Below are 21,338 nucleotides of genomic sequence, written 5' to 3'. Positions count from 1 at the left end.
AATGGAGCCTCTCTACTCCCAAGAGTTTCCTGGGCCAAGATTGCTTGACCTGTTTCCAGGGGTGGTGGTGTTCTCTTGCATTTCCTTCAGAACCATCAGGTTAGAATCTATGTGAGAAGCTAGTTTGTGATAGAACAATAAGAGCATTCAGGTTCATCATAGCGACTTGGGTTACAGAGGTACTGCTTTTAGTTGGAAAATCTGTAGTTTTAAGACAATCTTGGCCTGACTTCCGGGGGTCAGCCAACAAATTAAACCACTGATCTTTCTTAAAGGGAGTTTCCGGCTGGTTAAATACCTCTGCAAGGTGTACCAAAAGTGGGAGATCTGTCTTAATTAATTCCAGCTCGTGTTGCAAGTCAGCCTCCTTCTGGCCCTGTGCAGGAGGCATATGATCATTAGTCATGACTGGTGAGGAGGAATAAAAGTCTGCCTTATTATCCGTCAGCTCCTCAGACTTCCTCCGGATAGGCTGGTTACATATATCAGTCGGATCTTCTATCATCGAAGAGATGCTAATTACCGAAGGGTTCAGCTCATCGATTGTAACGTTAATCCCCTCTGTAAACTGCATGAAGAAGGAGTTAACTGAGTGAGATTCCATGGGCGAAAATAATTCAGACATATTAGGTTCCATCTCAGCACATTTACAGTGCCCTTGTTCACCCATCTGCTCTGGTATTTTCCTGGGAGATTTTAAAATTAAAGGCTCCAAGATGGTGTTGGCAAAACAGCGATTAGGGAAAATCTCAAAACCTTCAATCCAGGATTTTCTTTGGAAAAACCTATTCGGGATCTGGGAAGAATAAAAATCCAACATAAACCTACTTTGGAAATGGTTAGATGGTAGCCTTTCAAATTGTTTTGAGGTCTACATCTCTCAGACTGCAATTCAAGAGCTGACTTAGCGAGTATCTAATGGCACAGAAATTGTACTACTTGTTGTAGTTTACCCTATTTGAGTATACTACAAGAGAAATACAGTGTGGTTGTAATATTCTATTAACTGTGGTTCTTCCTCCTGGAATCACATGGGAGTTGTGGTAGGTCTGTTAAGTGCCACAGCCACAGCCGTGCTTCTTCTCCCCACTGTTATCGTTATCAACCCCTCCCCCTTTATCTGCCATTTAGACAGATCATGCAGAAGAGTCTTAACAATGTCCAATTTCCTCTCTAGTAATGAGAGTCTATCAAACACAGCTTTGAGTGTTTCAGCTACCAGCCGACAAGATGAAAGTTCTGTAGTCTGCTGAGGCTTTTTGGTTATCTTAGCTTTGGGGGCTGATAATTTACCCATCCCCACATCGATGTCAGAGTTCTGGGAGTTTTGGGAAGTTGCTTGGAGAGATCTCCGTTCCCTCCCTTTAGCACTAGATGTAGGCTGCTCTGTTGAAGTTAGTAAGCTGTTCCCTAAGCATAACAGCTTCTGGGAGGCTCCATTTCTCTCCGTGGTATGCCTAAGCTGTATAAGGTCTTGTTCTGGTGCACCTAAGATTTGCGTGTGACCCTGCACCAGCAAGTTAGTAGATAGAGAGCCCGAATCCAAAGAACTCACAGTATCTAAAGTTGGCAAGTAGAAAAGTTGACATTTGATTGGGCATAGAATACCATCAGTTCCAATTGTAATCAGTGTTAAAATTATACACAAAAACAGATATTAGACCTTATACTAAAACTGTGTTAGTCTGGGCTAGTTATATCAACAGATTTGCATGAAAAGTTGCTTCACCATCTACAGTGAGAGTTCCAAATCTGAACTCTTTCCCCACCCACACCCACCCCAATTGTCTGCAAGCCCTGTAGCTGTATAGCTAAATTCTGCCCAGCACCCATCCTGCTGGACCACTTCCTTCTTTTTTATGTTTGAAGTGATAGATATAATAGGCATTCTCCTAAGGTCACATCTGTTTTAAGCGTACTGGCTTCATAACTGCCACATTAAGTATCCACAATATGTAAATACATTATAGCAAATATGGATATGCAATGCATAACTCCACTTGCTTCACACAAGATGCCACAAGGACAGCACAAGCTGCTGCAGTGTGCAACTGCAGCTAGGTCAATAAGCACCATCAAGCCATTACATTATATTTACAGCCCCTTTTGGTAGGATACTTCACTTAACAGCACACAGAAGAAACTTTCAATTCTTCTATACTAATTTTTTGTACTGGTGCCAGAATTAAGTATTCCTGTCTGATGTTCTGCATTCAAAACATTGCTTTAGTGCAGAGGCAGCTTGGAAGGAACTGCCCCTATAATAGTCTGTTGTGGCTTCTGCAAGTACCCAGATTTTCTGCAAATACGGACATGGAACAGAAACGAAGCAGTGAGGAGTTTCAGTATTATTATGGAATGTGCTGGTCAGTTTCATTCTACTTGATGTAGATTGACAACCCCTCTCCCATTTTGAAGTAGTCATCCGCAGAGCACATTTAAGAGAACACTCTCCCTAGCATTTCCTTCTGTTTGCCTTTAAAAATCCTCAGTGTTAATATCTTCATATTTTTAATGTGGGTGGGTGGGGGAACAACCTTCTGTTCAGACAAAGTGTCAAGAAACACAAGTGTAATTAATACATAGATATTACATTAACATATCAAGAGGTTCTATATTCAATACGATGGGCTTTATCCAATACATGGAGTCAGTGAAATGTTAACATATTAATGTATATTTTAAGCAAAGAGTGTACATATAAAAATACATACAAAAAAGTGAAAAACCATTTGATGCACTTAGTAAATGCTGGCTTTTGGTTATTTTTGCTTATTTCACCATACCTTAGACCTACATTCTTCATTTAATCTACATCAAGCAATAAAATAAGCTAATTACAAGGGGACGGGGTGAAATGCTAGCTTATTAGTAACTAGGAATGGCAGCACCATTTTCACACTTTTTTTATTTAACAGAAGGGCAACTGAACCAGCTAGTTTTTCTGCATTTAAGCCACTTGATAATAGGATGCAAAAGTCTTTTAAATATTTTTATAGTAAAGCTCAGTAATGCATCTTTTCTGTACAAATAAACATTCTGGTGACAACCAAGTGTCAACAGATGAACACACTGTCATATAATACACATACATGCAATACAAAGGCCATGTTTTCCAGTAAGCACTCTATTCAGGAGCAAAGTATTTCATTGCACAAACTAGGGCGGGGGTGGGGGTGGGTACAGACAATTAGAGCAATGCTTCAAGCTTTGGTTTATTCTTAATTTAAGTAGCTGTATTTTATACCCTGCAGTCTTTAGTAAATCATTTATTCTGAGAAATGGCTCCTGCCATTGCTGCACCCAAGCATACCAAGTTGTCTTCCAGAAGCAAGGGCACAGTTCCACACTTCGAATTCGGTTATAGGGCTTTCCAAGTGCACCTGTTAGTTGTTTTTATATTTGGAATGCATTTAAATACTCTTTAACAAAAATGTAATCAATTAAAAACTCAACTTCATTATTCTTTCACAGCTTTTTTTACATCCGATATTTTAAAAATTCTGTACATGTATGTATAAAAAATAATTCTAATATATGGCACAAAGGTGAAATCTTCTAGGAAAAAGTCCCCCTTCAAAAGATGTATAGTAATAGTTCCAGAAAGGTTTTGTTATCCTATACAAAATGAGCTTCTCTGTGTTCCAGTTCTTGCATCCGCTTTGGCCTTAATCTTTGATAAGTGGGCTTCAAGTCTGTAGAGGAAAGGGCTTCGGAATTGGCTTTTTGTTGTTTTGAATGTGCGCTAGATGAGCTCAAGGAGCCCTGGGCAAGCACAGGATTTGCCACTGGGTTTGGAGTCTCATCTTTGACAACTACTGCAGCGGGTTTAATGGCGGAGCTGTCGTCGTTTTGTTTGGCCTTATTATTGAGCGGTGGTTTATAGAATGTTCCTGGTGGTGGTTGCAAAGTTCTCTGCGTTCTGAAAGCAGCAAGAGGATTAAAGTCTGGGGCTTGCACTTCTGTAGTTATCCGTGCAGTCCTGACAGGTACTGTATATGGCTTACTGGGAAGTACAGTGTTGACTGAATTGTTAATGAGGTTGCCAGGCATCGGTAAGGCACACGTATTTACAGACTCTTGTGTTCGGTGTTCCTGGGGTATATTGGTCATAATCATTGCTGTCCTTGCAGTCATGTCGTACTGTTTATATTGCTTGTCCCAAGTTTTTTTCAGAGTCTGTGTGTCATAACAAGAAAGCCTACAGCCAGCATTAACAGCTGGAAGGGACTGTGTGTCAGAAACCTCTTCAATAACAGGACTTTTGCCAAACTTTTCTGGGCTCAGCCCTGGGTTTCGGGAGTTTCTCTCATTCAAAACACATGGAGGAAGCATTTGACCTAGAGGTAAACTCACAGGACGAACAACTGGCTTTGTTCTTTGAGTGCGTAGTTGAACTTTGGCAATTTGACGATTAGGTCTTAACAAGTGACTGACTTTAACACCATCCTCAATTTGAGGGAGAGATTGTTCATTGTCTTGATCTGAAAATGGAGCCACAGTGTTGCCTAGGAAGAAACAGAGATTGGTTTTGATTGTCAGTTTGTTATCAGAAACCATGAACTTTGAGTAATGTTAGCTAGAAAACAAGTTGATCTCTTAGAAAGCAGCTAAAGGAAACAAAGTATGTTTTAAGAAGGACACACACTTCCCTCCAAAGAGCAGCCAGGTTGCTTCATTTTCAGCTGTCATAGGGCACTAATACACCTGTCCAAGACTATAGCCATTCTAGGCTATCAGAGCAGTGAAAATATGAAATGCAGGTTTAAATTTACCTTTCAGTGGGATCCTTAACTGGATCTTAAAATTACTCTTCAGTATATGTCTACCACACCACTGTCATGCACAAGTGCATGTAAGTTAAGAGATAGCAAAATGGCAAAAATATTAATATAATTTGTGAACCCATACAAATACAAATCATATCTGCACAATAGCACCTTCCGCCCCCATGTCCACACTACAATCCACCAAGCCCTTGAAAAGGTGTTCCTCGGAACTGAGGACCCTCAGGCACTATGTGGGATGTGGCACAATCACAAGCAACTGGGAGCAGGCTCCTTCCTCGTGGGACACTTGTATGTGAGTGGATGCAACCCGTGTCTGGAGCTGGCAGAATGTAGTTCCTAGACGAGGACTGTTGCTGATTGTGTGCAAAAAATGCTCTACAGACAACCAATGTTATAAACTGCCAATGCAATGTGGAAACCAGGGCTGAGGGCAGTAGTAGCTGGTGGGCACTGTGCCTGGGGACAGAAGGGGAAAGCCCAATTGTGGAGGCAGGAGCCTCCCTCTTGCTTTCCTCTGTGCCAGCAAATACCCAAGCCCACCAACATGGAAGAAAGCAGAGGCAAAAGACAAAAAACGCAGAAAAGTGGGAGGAAGCAGAAAGCAGGGGCAAAAGGTAGTGACAAAAGGCAGAAAAATGAAGGGAAGCAGAAGAGCAGAGGCAAAAAGCAAGGGCAAAGCACAGAAAAGCAGAAAGAGGGGAAGCAGAAAGCAGAAGCAGAAGAGGGACAAAGAGAGAGAGAGAGAGAGAGAGAGAGAGAGAGAAGCACATTGCATCCCCACTTCCTTCAAACACCACAAAACAAAACAAGCCAGCCATAAGTTGAGACTTAACAGCAACCAGAGAATCCTCCCAAGCAGGGAGCTTCCTCCGGCCCCTCCTCCCCATGCCTGTAATTTCCCCTTTTTGGTCTTACTGGCTGGAACAGCCTGCTTATCAAGCTGTTCCGGCTTCAGATTCCTTGGGGACGTCTTCTGTCATGAGGAAGGGGACATTTTTACCCATTTCCCCCTTCCTCTTAGGGGCAGTGGCAGAAGACGTCCCCAAGGAATCAGAAACTGGAAAAGATTGATAAGCAGGCTGTTCCAGCCAGTAAGACCAAAAAGGGGAAGTTACAGGCATGGAGAGGAGGGGCTGGAGGAAGCTCCCTGCTTGGAAGGATTCTTTGGTTGCTGTTAAGTCTCAACTTATGGCTTGCTTGTTTTCTTTGTTTATTTGGGAGGGATTACAGACCCTTCTGCCCTTACAGGCCAGCCGCCACTGGCTGAGAGAAAGGGAGACAGAAGTCAAAGAAAGAAATCAAGTCCTAGACACAGCACAGCCCAAGCTTGTATTTTAAAGGCTATATGCTATATGTGGGCAAATGAAATGGCTACATCTAAAGCAGAAATTGTGCAATACAATGTTTTAATTCTAAAAAACAATTGTATTGAGGAGCACCCTTTTAGTTTGCATGTCTGTTCTGGACAGCCACATTTTGTTGCCTTATAGTGGTTACGCAAATGAATGCTTCAAAGACTCTAATTCTTGGTTTTCTGCTCTGAAATGACATTCTGTTAACTTGGCTCCACTAAACTGAGATTGGCCACAAGTAACACCTTGGTGATCCCGGGCCCTAGGGATGCTAAACTGCAATCAACAAGAGCCAGGGCCTTCTCAGTGGTGGCCCCGGCTCTATGGAATGGTCTCCCGGATAGTATCAGAGCTCTCCATGATTTGTTGGCTTTCCGTAAGGCATGCAAAACGGAAATGTTCTGTCAGGTGTTTGGTCGCTGAGATAGCTGGTCGTAGAGTGATCCAGTAATCCATAGTTATCATGTCTTGTAATGAGTACTGTATGGGGTTGTGGTTATGATGTTATGTATGTTGTATTTTATAAAACTGTGTTGCTTGTATGTTATTGTTTGTAAGCTGCCCTGAGTCCTATGGGAGTAGGGCGACATATACATAAAAATAAAACAAACATGGCATACTACTACCACCTCAAATACTGCAGGAAGGAAAACTGTCCTACAGGCTTCCTGGCCCTAGCGCAAAAGTTTCACACTCTCCACTTGGTTCTCTTAGTCATCCATGCTTTTATTATAACAAATTGCATTGCAAGCTAAGTTTCAAATAATGTTTTAAAAATACTGAAAAGCACCTTGGCTTTTCAGCATCTAGTGGAAATTTTTACAAAGTGTCTGAAGGAAAATCCAGCATTTCCCTCTTATATTCACATCCCAGAGGTCATATAAACCAAGAAACAATGGTGGTCATCAAACCAAACAACCTTAACTACCCAATTCAACATTCAGGACATCAACGCTTTCACTCTTATTGCTCCCAACAACCAGTGGCCCCTCTATTTTTTTTAATCTCTGTGTGGAATAGGTTTTGTTCTGGGCGGCCATATCAAGGCACTGTAAGCACACATGGATTCAGAGTGGAGCCTTCCTAGTTCAACCTGAGCGAGATCTAAAATTAACTAAGTGGACATCAGAAAACTTCTGAGCGCACGCGCATGTGCATGCCTTAGAGGGAACAGTGGCAACAACTGAATTAGTGTATTTTCAGATGAAACACGGATTATGAGACATATTGCTTTAGTGAACTGACAGCTGCAAGCCAGAGGACACCTTTTGATATCATTATCCTTTAAAGATTTTGGACATGCCTATGCACTCCATGAATAATGATCCAATCGTGATAAATCTGCCTGGATAGGATCAGATAGATCTTCTGGTCAAAGAAGCTAACCTGGTTCTTTTGTAGCTGGAATATGGTTTTCCAAAACTGAGGGAGAAGGTTGATCTGAAGGGGAATTTTTCCTTCCAAGACTTTTAGTTCCAAGATGATGGTTCCATTCTGGGAAAGAATAAAGATGACAGCCAACAAGGTAAGCAACACAGTAAGCAGTTCAGGTATCACTCAGAAAAAATAATTTGAGGCCTAAGGCATTTTAACACTGCTCTTTAGATTTCATAGTCAGTGTAAATAGTTCCCATGTAGTCTGAGAGCCGTCTCTCATTTATTTGTTCATCTATCTATCATAATGTTCCAAATACCAACCTGTCACTGACCCATCAGAATTTCTGTGCCTCTCTTTGCCAGCATCTGGTTCTTCAAGTGATACAACAGTTTCTGAATCTTTGTCGTCATTCTGAGATAACTGGATGCTCTGTCAATAAAAGCCAGATTAGAAATGAAAGTTGGGATGAGAAAAAATTGTCAGAACCCAACAGGACAAATACAGTGCTGTAAAAAGTACCCACTTCCTTCACAGCATTACAGGTGAACTGTTTCCTTTGCTGATTTGATTCTTTTTCTTCCACCGATACAAACATTTTAGTACTACAAGCATTTTCTTCAGAACGAGATGTAGGTGATAGAGGCTGCAGTGAAATGTCAAAGATCTTTTCATAGTATGTTATGAGGAGTTCCACCACCCTGGCTTGATATGGATAGTCCACAAGTGAAGACAAAGAGACTGTAGCATCTGTCTGACGTGGTCTGATCAGAGTTGGGCCAAATATAATGCCAAGGTTGCTGGCAGACATTTTATTTTCATCAGATTGTTCTGTAACCCTATATAAAAACAAAATCCAGCAAAATGTTCAATTGTTTATTAAATCTTGGAAACAAAACTTTACCTACAAAAGAAAAACAACAAAAAATCAAAATCTTCACACTGATGTAAGCATTAGCATTAACATGTTAATAACAAGAGAAGAGGCCAGGGCTTTCAACATTTTTCCAGCTAGGAACAGAATAGAAATACAGCTCAAAAGAAATGCACAAAAATTTATTTTTCAGAAAAACACACTCAAGCATATTTCTGAACATATGCATTGGATTATTTGAAGTTCCTTTACCTGAGTAAATGACCTATAAGAAACTGGAGAGTGTTATAGTTTGGCGCAGGCAACCATTTCAGTAGATCTTTGATTTTAAGAATGATCCTGTTCAGTTCAATACATACTGACTGCCTTTTTTTGGATCTTGGACTCCTCTGTTTCATGTCCAGTTCTTCATTAATATTCTGGCTCTCTTTTGCAAGTCCAATGAATTCATTATAAAGCCGAAACATTATCAAAGGTTCTGGGAGCTGAGGGGAAAAGTAAAATAATTCAATCTGCAAATTTACCTCATTTTTACTTATATATTGCTTATTACCAGCTGCTATCTAGCCAGGTCCCTTTTCTATAACAGGAAGGGCTTCTTAGCCTTACACTTGCTAATCTCAGCTGACCTCTGAATGATTAGTACAGTGCAAGCAAACCATGCAGTACCTGTTGCTAAAATAAAAACAAAGTTGTCAATGTTTAACACTGAGCAAAGACTATACAGAGAGGCGATACTAGCACTTATTTTTTTACAATGCCAAATCAGGTCTTTAAGTTTTAGTTTCTTGTTTTAAAAATTAGGTAACTTTATCTGATTTTCAAATGAGAGGATAGTTAATTACTGACCAATTAAATTACTGGACAAGTACTTTCTAAGTCTCAGAAGTGAATAGAGCATAGAACTTTGATTAAGGGAATCCAAGTTCAACTCCATGCTCAGCTATGAAGCTCACTAGGTGACACTCACCATCTTCTCAGCCTAACCTACCTCAAAGAGTTGATGTAAGGATAAAGACAAAAAGTAAGGCTACCCACATATGTGGATCTAAGTGCCTTAGGTGGAGGGGTGGGTTAAAAATGTGATCATAAATTTAAAAACACAGAAGATGACGAAGAAGACAAAGTAGTAGTAGTAGTAGTAGTAGTAGTAGTAGTAGTATAATCTTTCATGCTGACAAAGGAGCAGAGAGTAGATTCACTAAAAGGCCCCATCTCTGAGGAAACTGTCCTAGTATACTTCTATTGTTTTGGTCAGATGGCTTGATTCTCTTCCAAGTAACGAGAGAACAGAGTATGGGGGAGTGGGAATTTCAGTTGTATTTTTAGGTCTCTTTGTACTGAGTGGGTACTGGCAGTTGGACGAAGATCATTTAAAGATCCATTCAAGACTAAACCTTTACTAGTAAAAAATAACTGTGGGCCATAAATGAATAGTAAAGGAACTCTACTATAAATTTACTGAACTGGCTAAAATTTAAAATGCCAACACTTTATCAAATATGCATTTTATTAAGCGACACAGACAATATTTTTATTTGTGTGTTCAGTTTGGTTTCCATTCTTAAATCCCAGAATTCTGGAAGTGAGGCAGGGAGACTGGCAATCCCTCTCCTCTGCATCCCCACGGGACACTCACAGATAGAATGTGGTTTGAAAAGACTCTTCTCTCTTTTTATTTTCAGTATGCTTCCTGCAAAATTTCAACCAGCACCACAGAAAAGCAATGACTGTGGATAATTCAGGATGATAAAATATACCTGCAAGATGGTATATTGGGTGTTCATATGCAGTTGGGTTGCAATGAAGACATTGGAAAGGATATTTAGATGCCATGACGCGTCTATACCAACAAAGATTAAAATCGTTCAGACAGTGGTTCTCCCCATGACACTCTATGATTGCAAAAGCTGGACTTTGAAGAAGCAAGACAGAAAAAGTATTGACACTTTTGAACTTTGGTGCTGGAGAAGACTTTTGAGGATACCATGGACAGCCAGGAAATCAAACAAATGGATCATAGAACAAATCAATCCAGAATTTTCACTCAAGGCACAAATGACCAGGCTCAAACTATCATACTTTGGGCACATTATGTGAACACCCAGCTCCCTTGAGAAATCCATAATGCAAGTTAAAGGAAAGAGAAGAAGAGGACGACCAGCAGCAAGGTGGATGGACTTGATTACGACAGCAATGAATGCACCGCTGAGAGACCGTAAGGGCCAAACTGAAGACAGATCATCCTGGAAAGAATCTATGTGGTTGCTAAGAGTCGACACCAACTTGACATCACTTAATCAATAAAAAATGCAGTACTCCTACTTAGACTTCTGCAAACTAGGTGTTACTTGTGACCCATAGCTGCTTTAAAGAAGAGCTTTCACAGATAAAAGGTTAGTGCATTAACTCCTCGCCTCTCAAGCAACATTTTCTGAAGGATTAGAATTCTTCCTGGGTGGCAGAAGTCATGGCCTCAGCATCTCAGACATGTTATGTAATCCCACCCCCACAATCCAAACCTGTCAGATTTGTTGCTTGATTCTAATGTTATGTGATTAGCTTTAGTAACACAACAAATTCAATTTATGACAACATTTTCTGCTAATGGCCAGAAATCTCTTAATTACAAGTTTCCATCTTCTTGGCAATCATACAAGAATCGGCATTCACCAGCAGGCCTTAACAACTCTCTGCTGAATTGCTAACAATACAGGAAAAGGAGGAGATATCAACACTGAATATAGTACTTCAGATTTTCATTTATTTTATTCTTAGCTATTATACTTGTATTCTGCTCCTATAAGGAGCCCTTTCTCCCATCCAAAAAAATTACAGTCAAGTCTACATCTGAATAGCTCCCACAATGTTGCAGCATCTAGTACTCCTAAATCTAAATCACTTGTAGCTTTAGATTTCATTTAAAAGCTGCTGGTATGCATTACAATGCAGCCCAAATACCATTTTAAAACTGAAGCTAATTTGCAGCCAAGCATTTATGTAGGCTGTATTAAAATGGTGATATGCTCATCCATTAGTATTTAGGCATCCCCACAAGGGAGTAGCTAATTTATGGGTTCATAAAGAGAAAACAATCTTTTTGGCCAAAGGCCTGAGGAGCATAGGAGTATTACCCATCCCCTTTGTTGAGTGTAGGCTTCAAGGCATCCACAACACAAAGAATGAGTCCACTCAAGTGTATCAGTATTAAAAACATCCATACACAGGGGCATAACTATAATAGGGCAAGGGGAGACAGTTGTCTAGGGGCCCACTGCCTTGGCCCCCCCCACAAGTCACATGACTGACTCCCCCAGCTGCGCACCCACCCAGGTTTCCTTCAGTTGTATTCATCCTCCCAAATTGATGCGAGTGTTAAGACCTGGAGCTACCAGAACAGCATGTCTTTCTCTAGTACCATTAAACAACTTGCATCGTCCACAATTTACAAAACCTTTTAAAAAATAATTTAGGCTGATGTTCTGTTGTGGCACTTAAGTTTTTTTTACTTCATGAGCTGAGTTTCAGTGAGCGGGGGGCATTTTAAAATCTTGCCTCTGGGCCCACTCCACCCTTGCTACGCCCCGTCCATACAAGATTACAAAACATGTTCACTTCAGTAAACATCCCAGTTAAACTACCAGCCAAATTGAACAAGCAGGTTATGCAGGCTATGCAGATTTACCTGGCGAAGATATAATTTAAGAACGTTGCTGATATCATGTGCATAGAGTTCAGATAATTCCACCAAGTCCTTTCCATTTTCAAATGCCTGACAAAGTTTTTCAACTCTTGATTTGGCTCCATTCACACGATAGATACCCTTGAATACAAGGAAGAGTCATAAGCAATTGCAAACAAAATTTTACTTGTAAATAATGTTAGAAAGATAGGCACTGAGGTATAATCTCAAAATGTGAATGTTTACCTTCACATTCAGAGCTCTGCTTTCTATTTCAGAGGTACACTTTTTGATGATGAAAGGGATGCCATCAGGGGTATTTTTAGCAGCTTGAGTAAATTCTACTCCAAAGAGATGAAGTCTTCCGTGAAGCTTTTTGTGCCCGCACTGAATAGCTAAAGTCTCCAAGCATTTCTTATGACAGGCAAGAGAACACTAGAAGAAGCACAGAAATAATGAAGGGACATTCAAATTTAAAATGGAGACCACATCTCTATTGCAGCATCTCTACTGATCTGATCTATATAGTTAGATCACCTTGCCCTAAAACATGAAGTTCACAATGGGCAGACAAGTTCAAATCTTTGGGTTCAGGCAGCTCTCAAATATGGGGTGGATCAAAGTTGTCTCTCAAGACAGGAGCATCAGACCCCTCTGCATTAACCTTGGCAGAAAGATGAGGCCCCAACTGCACTCAGCCAGCTAAGATGGGGAAAAGACAAGATGTGGAACAGAAGTATCCATTTTACAAATCTAACATGACCATTTGTGTTATACTTTACATATGATTATTCTTCTACAAAACAGCAGTTACAAGGATGATAGCTGTTATCACAATGATTGGAAGAACAAATCAACACCATTCTACTTGGTCACCAAGATGAGATAGGAGGTTCATCACCTCCCTCATTTACCTCTTACCCCCACATGAATATATGAAGCTGCTTTATATTGAGTCAGAGAACTAGCCCATCTAGCTCAATCATGTCTACACTGACTAGCAGCAGCTCTCCAGTGTTTCAGACATGGGTCTTTACCAGCCCTAACTGTAGATGTCAAGATCTTGAACCCAGGATCTTCTGTAGGGGAAACATGCACTCGGCATATATGCAAAGCATGTACTATGGCCCCCTGCTAGGTACTTTTTATATTCATTATATTTTTATCCCAGTCTTTCTATCAAGAAGTTGAGGATAGCAAACAACTTGGTGAGATATGTAATGCTGAAAGCTAGTGACTGGCCCAGGTTGCCCAGTATGGTTTTGACTGAATGAGAATTTAAACTTGAGTCTCCCCAGTCTGTCCAGAACTGTATCAATGACCCTCGATCTCCACTAACTCCTTCCAAAGCACCTATGAGAGACCTTTAACTAAGGGATAAACGAGCAAGTTGCACCCTACTTTAGCTTTCACATGATCTAACAGCAACAAAGTATCCCACAAAGATCTTTAAAGAGAAACTTAAAAAACAACAACTTTAATTTCCTACCTCCTCACATTCTGCTCCATGAAATACCACCAGACTATCACATTCTCTGCATTTAGATGGAGCTCTAAGCTTCCGCAGTTTGTGTGTCTGCGCTGCCTTAGACAGAAGAGTGTTTCGAAAAGGTCCAGGTGAGCAGGCAATTTCGGTTGCTAGATCATTTAAACCTTGTAACACAAAAATTCTCCTGTTAGCATGTTAACAGACTATGCAAAAATTTCAAAGGAATAAAAGGCTTTTTCTTCATGCACTGAAATATGGTTTGTTCCATAAAATGGCATTCAGATGTCCCTGTGACAATACAGCACACAGTTTATCAATTCAGCTACAATCCAGCTATTTTTTTCACAGATTAATATTAAAATAAACTGTTTAATCAACTGTACATTTCAGAATGTACAGCAGGGGACATGTTTTAATGCTCTCTGCACATAGCAAACTAGCATGTCTGGGGGGAAGGGTAGCGTAGAACCCTTTCCCTTGACATGCTACTTTTTGACAGGGAAGTTTTTTTGTTTTTAACTGAGTGAGCATTTAATCATGCAAACCCCTCACCTGCATTGTGAAGTGGACAACCTTAGGAAGACTATCTGTGCATAATCAGAATGAAAGGTAGCTTGCAGTTACCTACATATGTTGAATAGTCTTTTGGATGTGGCTCAACTCAGATAAACAGGTTGCTGACCTGTAACCGGTGATCTTTCTGGGATTCATGTTCACTCATGTTCACCCAGGTCTTCGGGGCCTGCACAGTAGCTCCGCGGAGGAATCCATAGCTCCAATAGGCACTCTGCAGCATTCTGAGGCACGTGGACAGTATTGATTAAAATAGGCGGGAGAGCACCTTTCCTCTCAGTTTCTGAATTGGCTGCTGCAATGTAAGAAAAGGTGAAGTCCGGCAGAGCCCAGGCAAGACAGGTAAGAACAAAAAGGTTCACTGTGGATGTATGCTAGCACTGGGGTAGGTTTGGTTGTGAGTGAATATGAATCACCAGAGAGATTGCCTGTTATAGGTAAGCAATCTGTTTATCTCTGAGGTGATCCATGTTCCCTCACAATTGGGTGAGAGACTAGCTCCAGAGCCTGAGGCAGGTGCTGGTGTGTTCAGAGCACTTTTTGGAGTACTGCCCATCCAAAGTTGGCCTCAGCAGCTCAGCAGAGACCCACAGCATAGTGCCTCACAAAAGGCAAGTCCAAAGACCAAGTCGCAGTTTTTCAGATGTAAGCCATACTAATCTCAGACATGTGGGCAGAGGAAGTAGCCATGGCCCTGGTGGAATGGGCCTGGGCTCTGGCCAGAGGCTGGACCCCTTGTTGTCAAAAGCAGGAAAAGATGAGTTCAACCAACCAGTTGGAGAGCCTCTGGCAGGAGACTGCACATCTTTTGTTAAAAGCAGAATAGGAAATAAAGAGTTTGTTAGAGCAGTGAAAAGACTTCATGTGATCCAGGTAATAAAGGAGACATCTACATATGTGCAGAGAATGCATGGACCATTCCAGAGGTGTGGATGGGTTGATGAAGTAAGTGGGTAATATAATGTTCTGATTGAGGTGGAAGTCAGTTATCACCTTGGGACAGAAGGTGGGGTCAGGGTGAAGCACCACCCTGTTAGGGTAGAATTTGGTGTATAGTGAGTTACCCCTTAAAGCAGAAAGCTCACTGACCTGCCTGGCCAATAATATGGCTATTGGGAAGAAGGTCTTGAGGGAAAAGTACCTTAGACAGGAGAGCAAAGGCTTGAAGGCAACTCAGAGAGAGACAAGAGGACTAGAGACAAGTTCCGTGGTTCAACGCGTTACTTCACTGGTAGGTGTAGGTTGTTAATGCCCTTGAGAAAGCACTTAGAATCTGGGTGGATGAAGAGTGAGCAGCCATCCTACCCCGGGTAGCGAGCTGAGATAGCTGCTAGGTGAAACTTCAGTGAGGTGCTGGAAAGTCCCGCTCTCTTAAGTTAAGTTAGATACAGGAGGATCTGACAGATGGAGACTGAGAAGGGGTTGAAGTCCTGTGTTGAGGCATAGGTTGCCTTCCTCTCATAGAGGAGGATCTGGTCTAGTAGTTCAGCCTCCACACTGTCAGGCTGAGGGTTCTTAAGGCATGGTGGACAACTTTCCTCGATTCCCAAGAAAGCAGGTCTTGCCTGAGAGGGAGGCAGTGATGTAGGCTGCTGAAGAGTCTGAGAAGATTTGGAAACAAGGGTTACCTTGGCCACCAAGGGGAGATGAGGATGCACCAAGTTCCTTCCTGAAGGATCTTGCTGAGTACCTTGGAAAGGAGTGGAAATGGGGCAGGGGGACAGGGAGAAAAGGTCTTCCTTCCAGGTCAATTGGAACACATCCCTCAAGGATCTCAGTTCTACACCTGCCCTTGAGCAGAAATGTTGACACGTGGCATTGACTTGGGTAGCTAATAAAAGTCCACTCGGGGAGTGCCCCAGAGTCAAAAGAGCTCTTGAAGAACTGCCTTGTCCCCTTCATGCAGAGGTCCCCTTCATGCAGAGCAGAGAGAGTGAGGTCTGCCAAGGTGCTGTTGACTCCCTTGTTGTGAAGAGCCATGTGATGTATGCATCATTCCCAGAGTTGTAGAGCAATGTTGTTTAGAAATGTTGACACTGTGCTGCCCTGGTGTTTTATACAGGCAATCGCCATGGTGTTGTCCAGATGAATTTGAACTACACAGCCTCATAGGACAAGTAGAAATGCTTTCAAGGAAGATAACTATGAGCTCGAGGAAGCTTATTAGGAACTTCTGTTGCTGGGTGTTCCACTGGCCTTTTTGTTGTTGTTGCAGTTTGCAACAATGGGCACCCACCTTGAAGGGAATTGTCTGCAATCAATGTAGCAGATGGGGAGTGGAGACAGAACAGAATCAGCATCATCATTATACTTAATTATCTTAGCCAGCCACCAGCCATGCGTAGGGTTGTGGCAAGGCTATGCATGCCGGCGAGGAAGAGGCGACAGGCCCAGTCACGTTGGGGACGGCCGTGGCGGCGGGGAGATGGCGGTGGTGGGCCCGGCTGCAGCGGGGAGGTGGCAGCGGCGAGGAGGCGGCGGTGAGCCCGGCCGCCAGGGTGAGGAGGCGGTGGCAGAAGGGGAGGGGACAGGCCGGTTTGAAAGCCAGCCAGAAAACAGGGGGGGGGGGGAAGCAGGCTGGTCAGAGATGCCTGGGGGAAGAGGGCGCAGACGTTCTGCGCCAGGTCTGCTAGTGTCAGCTAAATCACTATAGGAGAATGTGGTTCAGCTGGTACCAGAGACATGTGGACTGTCGATGTCATTGGTATCAAGCGCTGGTCAGAAGTAGTTATGGAGATGGTAGAAGATGGACACTTTATCATCAATGTAGGAGTAGTCCTCTTGATGGGTGGTCCAGATGTTGAGGCAATCAATGTTGATGGTGTTAAAGCCAAAGCTCTTGAAGAGTCTCGAGTAGCAATGGCAACCAGCGTAGAAAATTTTGAAGAGACCTGAGGCATCGACATCGATGTTGAAGCCTGAAAAAGTCCAGACGCCAGCGAGATGTTGCTCAAGGCTAGGTGGTAGACGGTGATGGAGTGTGCCACGAAGACGTCAGCTTCGATGTGGAGTTGGAGAGATGTCGACACTTGGCCGGAAGCATCTGAACTATCGTGTTTTCTTTCCTTTTTATGGTGATGATGATCACCCTTGTCAAGGGAAGCCGGTTTCTTGAAGGTTGAGTTGTTGCGTTGCTTAGACAAAGAAAGCATCGAAGCGGTCAATGTCAAACCCAACACTGAGGGTTGACGAGTATTGGTACTGACAGTGTAGACTGACTTGGCCTAGGTGTCGGGGATTGGAACGTGGTCTCGTTGAGTTTAAGTTCTCTGCTTTTTCTTGTTTGGAGAAAGAGAGGCAGATTCTACAAGTGTTCACATTGTGATCTCTCCCCCACCCCAATTAGGCAGTTAGCATGTCTGTCAGAGGATGGGAGAGTACCTCTGCAGTTCTTACAGCCTTTGAAAGATTTCTGAATGTCCATGAGGCAAAGAGTAGTGAGGCCAACCAAAAAAAGTCACCAAGAGTCACCAAAATTGAGGGAATATCCGAAGGGGTGGTCAAGGGGTGGGCTGAAGTCAAAACCAAAAGAGTATTACCTGACCAGAATAAGGGGTGATCCATAAGAGTAAGTGAGAAAGCCAAGTCAAACCGAAAATCAATCCAATGAACAATTCTTTCCACAGGAACAAGCGAAGGAACAAAGGAGCAGAACTTTTGCGTTGTGATGAGCGCGGCAGATGATAAGGAACTGAGAGAAATGCACTCTCCTGCATATTTAAACGGACACTGTTTGCATGCCTCAATGCCAGAGAGAGCCTATCTGAGCTATGGATTCATCCAAGAGCTATTGCACAGGCGCAAAAGACCCAGTTGTGAGGGTACATGGGTCACCTCAGAGGTTTTTAAGTTACACAATGATCCAAAGAAATATCTGTATGCAGCAGCAGTAGTAACACATTATTCAAACATTTTAATGGGGTCATAAAAATCACACATGCACTCATGCTCACCAAATGTATCTTCTAAGTCTGCACTTGCACTCTTTACAGTAAGAGGTAGATGTAAAAAATAAAAAATTACTTTCATATGTACGGAAGGAAAATAACCAGTAGATGTGCCTGTTATTACCTATAAAGCCCTCAATGGCATGGGTTTAGGGTACTTGAGAGTGCCTTCTTTGTCATGAACCCAGCCACCTATTAATATCATCTGTAGAGGTCTGGTTCATCAGCTCGTTTGGTGGCGACTTTGGACCGGGCCTTTTCTTTGGCTGCCCCAGGGCTTTGGATTATGCTCCTCATCAAAATAAAAGCATCTCCATCTCCAAATGCTTTTAGGAGGACCCTGAAGACACACATTTTTCTCAGGCTTTTAACTGAAATTAGTTTTAAACTGTTTTTGTTTTTATCCTATGAAATTGTTAACTTTTTATTCTGTGCAACTGTTTTAATTGTTTTTATTATGTTTTATGTTTGTTTTAAATTGTGTACACCGCCTAGATACACACATATCACGGGGCATATAAATATGATATATCGATCGATAAACAGTTCCACAGGCCTAAACAAGCACAACAAGGGAACAACTGAATTTCATAACTAGTTAGAGGAGAAGTTGCTTCCTTACTCTTTTCTACTTTGCTATCAAACAGGTGTTTCACAGAAACAGACAGATTAAGGCTGACAGCTAAGCCACAATTTCTCTAAATTGTAGAAGAGAGTTCCAGTCCCTACTGCTCTCTAGGTTGAATAGATCTACTACTTTGATCCAACAAAGTATACATTCTAATGTCTCATTGAGAGGCCACCAACCGCTCAATCACCTTGCCCAACCATGGAAGATTAGAAACAGGTCTGTAATTAGCTAACTCCGAGGGATCCAGTGCAGCTTTCTTCAAAAGTGGTTTAATTATAGCTTCCTTAAGACAAGGAAGCATCCTGCCCTCCCTCAGAGAAGCATTAATAATATTTACCAGACCCTCTCTGATAATATGATTATCAGATGAGATAAGCCAAGTTGGGCAAGGGTCAAGAGAACAGGTTGTAGGATATACAATCCAAAGCAGTTTGTCTACTTCCTCAGGAGGCACAAACTGAAAATGATCCAATCTAACCCTGTAAGAGGAGTTGCTGGACACCTCCACAATAGACTCTGCAGTAACTATGGAATCCAGGTTGGCTCAAATCTGAGAGATTTTATGTGCAAAAAAGTCCTTTAAAATGTCACAGCGAGTGATTGATGGTTCCAAGTTTAAATTCAAGGGGGAGGAGATCAGTGTTCCCTCTAAAGTGTGTGCATATGCATGTGCTCACACATTTTTTGATGTCCTCTCAGTTAATTTTAGACCCCACTCAGGTTGGATCAGGAATGCCCCACTCTGAATCCATGTGCGCACATGCTGCCTTGATACTGGCGCTCAGAACAAAACTCATTCTGCACACAGATGAAAAAAATAAGAGAGAACACTGGAGAGGGTACATACTAGCCCCCTCACAACCCTAGACAACTCAGCTGGACGCGAATTTGCTGAAGTAATGCAGGCAGAATAGAACCACTTCTTTGCTGCCCGCACTGCCAGAGCATAGGTCTTCAAATGCGCTCTGTGTTGTGCCCAATCAGACTTGTGCTGAGTCTTCCTCCACTTGTGCTCTAATAGTCTACCTCGCCACTTCAGCTCCCGTAACTCACCCGAATACCATGGGGCTGTCTTTAAGGCAAGTCAGAGAGGGCACTTAGGAGCTATTAAGTCTACTGCTCTAGTAAGTTCATTATTCCATCTATGTACCACAGCACTGACATAATTATAATCATTACCAGAGAAAACCCTAAACCCTTCCAAGGCTTCTTGGAATCCTATTGGATCCAATAACCTCCTTGGGTGGACTAATCTAATAGGCCCTTCACTCCTGCAGTGATGGGTCGTGGTTGTAAGTTCTACCTTAACCAGATGGTGATCTGTCCATGACAGTGGGGAGATGACAGAAGTCCCCACCCATGGAACATCACCCTGATCAGAGCAAAAGACCAAATCAGTGTGTGACCAGCACCATGCATCGGACCAGAGACCAATTGGGATAGGCCCATAGTCGTCATGGTCGCTATGAACTCGAGCCACCCCCAACAACCCGGTCCCAAAATGAACATTGAAGTCCCCCAACAACAACAAACTTGGCCACTCCAATGCCAATTCAGCAACCAGGTCCGTCAGCTCAGTTAGGGACTCCACTGGGCAATGGGGTGACTGGTACACCAGCAGAAGTCCTAGACGATCTCTGGTCCCCAGGCTTAGGTACACACACTCAGTATAGGCCAAATCCCTGACAGGGATCCTGGTAAGGGAGATTGTATACTTATAGACCAAAACCACCTCAGCTCCTTGCCCACATCCTCTCACCTGCTCCACCATGGAGTAACCCTCTGGGAGAACCTGGGACCAAATCGGACCACTAGCCTCTCCTGACCAGGTCTCCATAATACATACCAGGTCACCTCTTTCATCCATAATCAAGTCATGGACTACCTCAGATTTATTCTGAACCGACCTGGCATTACAGAGTAATAAGGTGAGATTCTGTGGGTGGGTGGCATTGCTCTCCAGAATCAAGGAGGTGGTAGGCCTGCTGGAAGGACAAGCAGCAATTAAATTTCTGAATTCCCTTCCCCAGTGATGGCCCGCTGGCCTACCAATGCCATATCTTCGTCGACTCCCCACCACCACTGGTATAGCTGCCCCAGGATCATCCCCCACCTCCCCATTTCTATTCAACCCAATACACATACCTGTACCAGGTCTAACTAAGTACTAGGCAACAGTGAAGTCTTGCTTCCAGTGGTCCAAGGCAGTAAGTTGGCCCCAGCCCTCAGTCCCACCCCTGAAGGATGGCCCTTTGGTGGCTGGCTTCAGCAGCCACCTGTAGGCGGGCTGCACCTCTGGCTGTTGCCCACCCTAATAAAGGCCAGGAGATCAGAAGCCCAATGGGTACGGCTCTCACCCCCACCAATCAAGCAGCTTGGCCAGGTGCAGAATATCAAAACCACAATTAGAGTGGGCTGCAAAGAGTCAGAAGAGAGAACAGAAAAGCCTTGGCCAGGCCCTTTTCCCACCCAGAGAGTGGCGTGTAGAAGCCAGATAAAGACTCCTTACACACAGCAGTCTTCCAGTCTCCCTTCTGGGCTGCCTACTGCTGCCCACCCTAACAGTGCCTACCCTAACCACCTAGTCCAATTCCCTGCTCGATGAAGGAAATTCAGAGTTAGAAC

At 42.8% G+C, this 21,338-nt stretch overlaps 1 protein-coding gene across 2 annotated transcripts in view; it reads right to left on the bottom strand.

The window, feature by feature from the left end:
- Positions 1-2,494: 2,494 nt before the first annotated feature.
- ARHGAP29 (Rho GTPase activating protein 29) overlaps positions 2,495-21,338 on the bottom strand; it is a 206,511-nt gene continuing 187,667 nt past the window's right edge. For both annotated transcript variants that reach the window (XM_053249228.1, XM_053249227.1), the window contains exons 17-24: positions 13,563-13,726; positions 12,320-12,508; positions 12,077-12,214; positions 8,644-8,876; positions 8,044-8,356; positions 7,841-7,949; positions 7,529-7,636; positions 2,495-4,508 (exon numbers count right to left, since the gene is read on the bottom strand). In XM_053249228.1, the coding sequence (XP_053105203.1) occupies positions 3,619-4,508; positions 7,529-7,636; positions 7,841-7,949; positions 8,044-8,356; positions 8,644-8,876; positions 12,077-12,214; positions 12,320-12,508; positions 13,563-13,726 (2,144 nt within the window). In that variant the 3' untranslated portion in view covers positions 2,495-3,618. The remainder of the gene's footprint in view (positions 4,509-7,528; positions 7,637-7,840; positions 7,950-8,043; positions 8,357-8,643; positions 8,877-12,076; positions 12,215-12,319; positions 12,509-13,562; positions 13,727-21,338) is intronic.

The sequence above is a fragment of the Hemicordylus capensis genome, chromosome 4, assembly GCF_027244095.1.
Source record: "Hemicordylus capensis ecotype Gifberg chromosome 4, rHemCap1.1.pri, whole genome shotgun sequence".
Classification (NCBI taxonomy): Eukaryota; Metazoa; Chordata; class Lepidosauria; order Squamata; family Cordylidae; genus Hemicordylus; species Hemicordylus capensis.
Note: the sequence above shows the minus strand (reverse complement) of the source record. Positions and strands in the feature narration are given on the sequence as shown.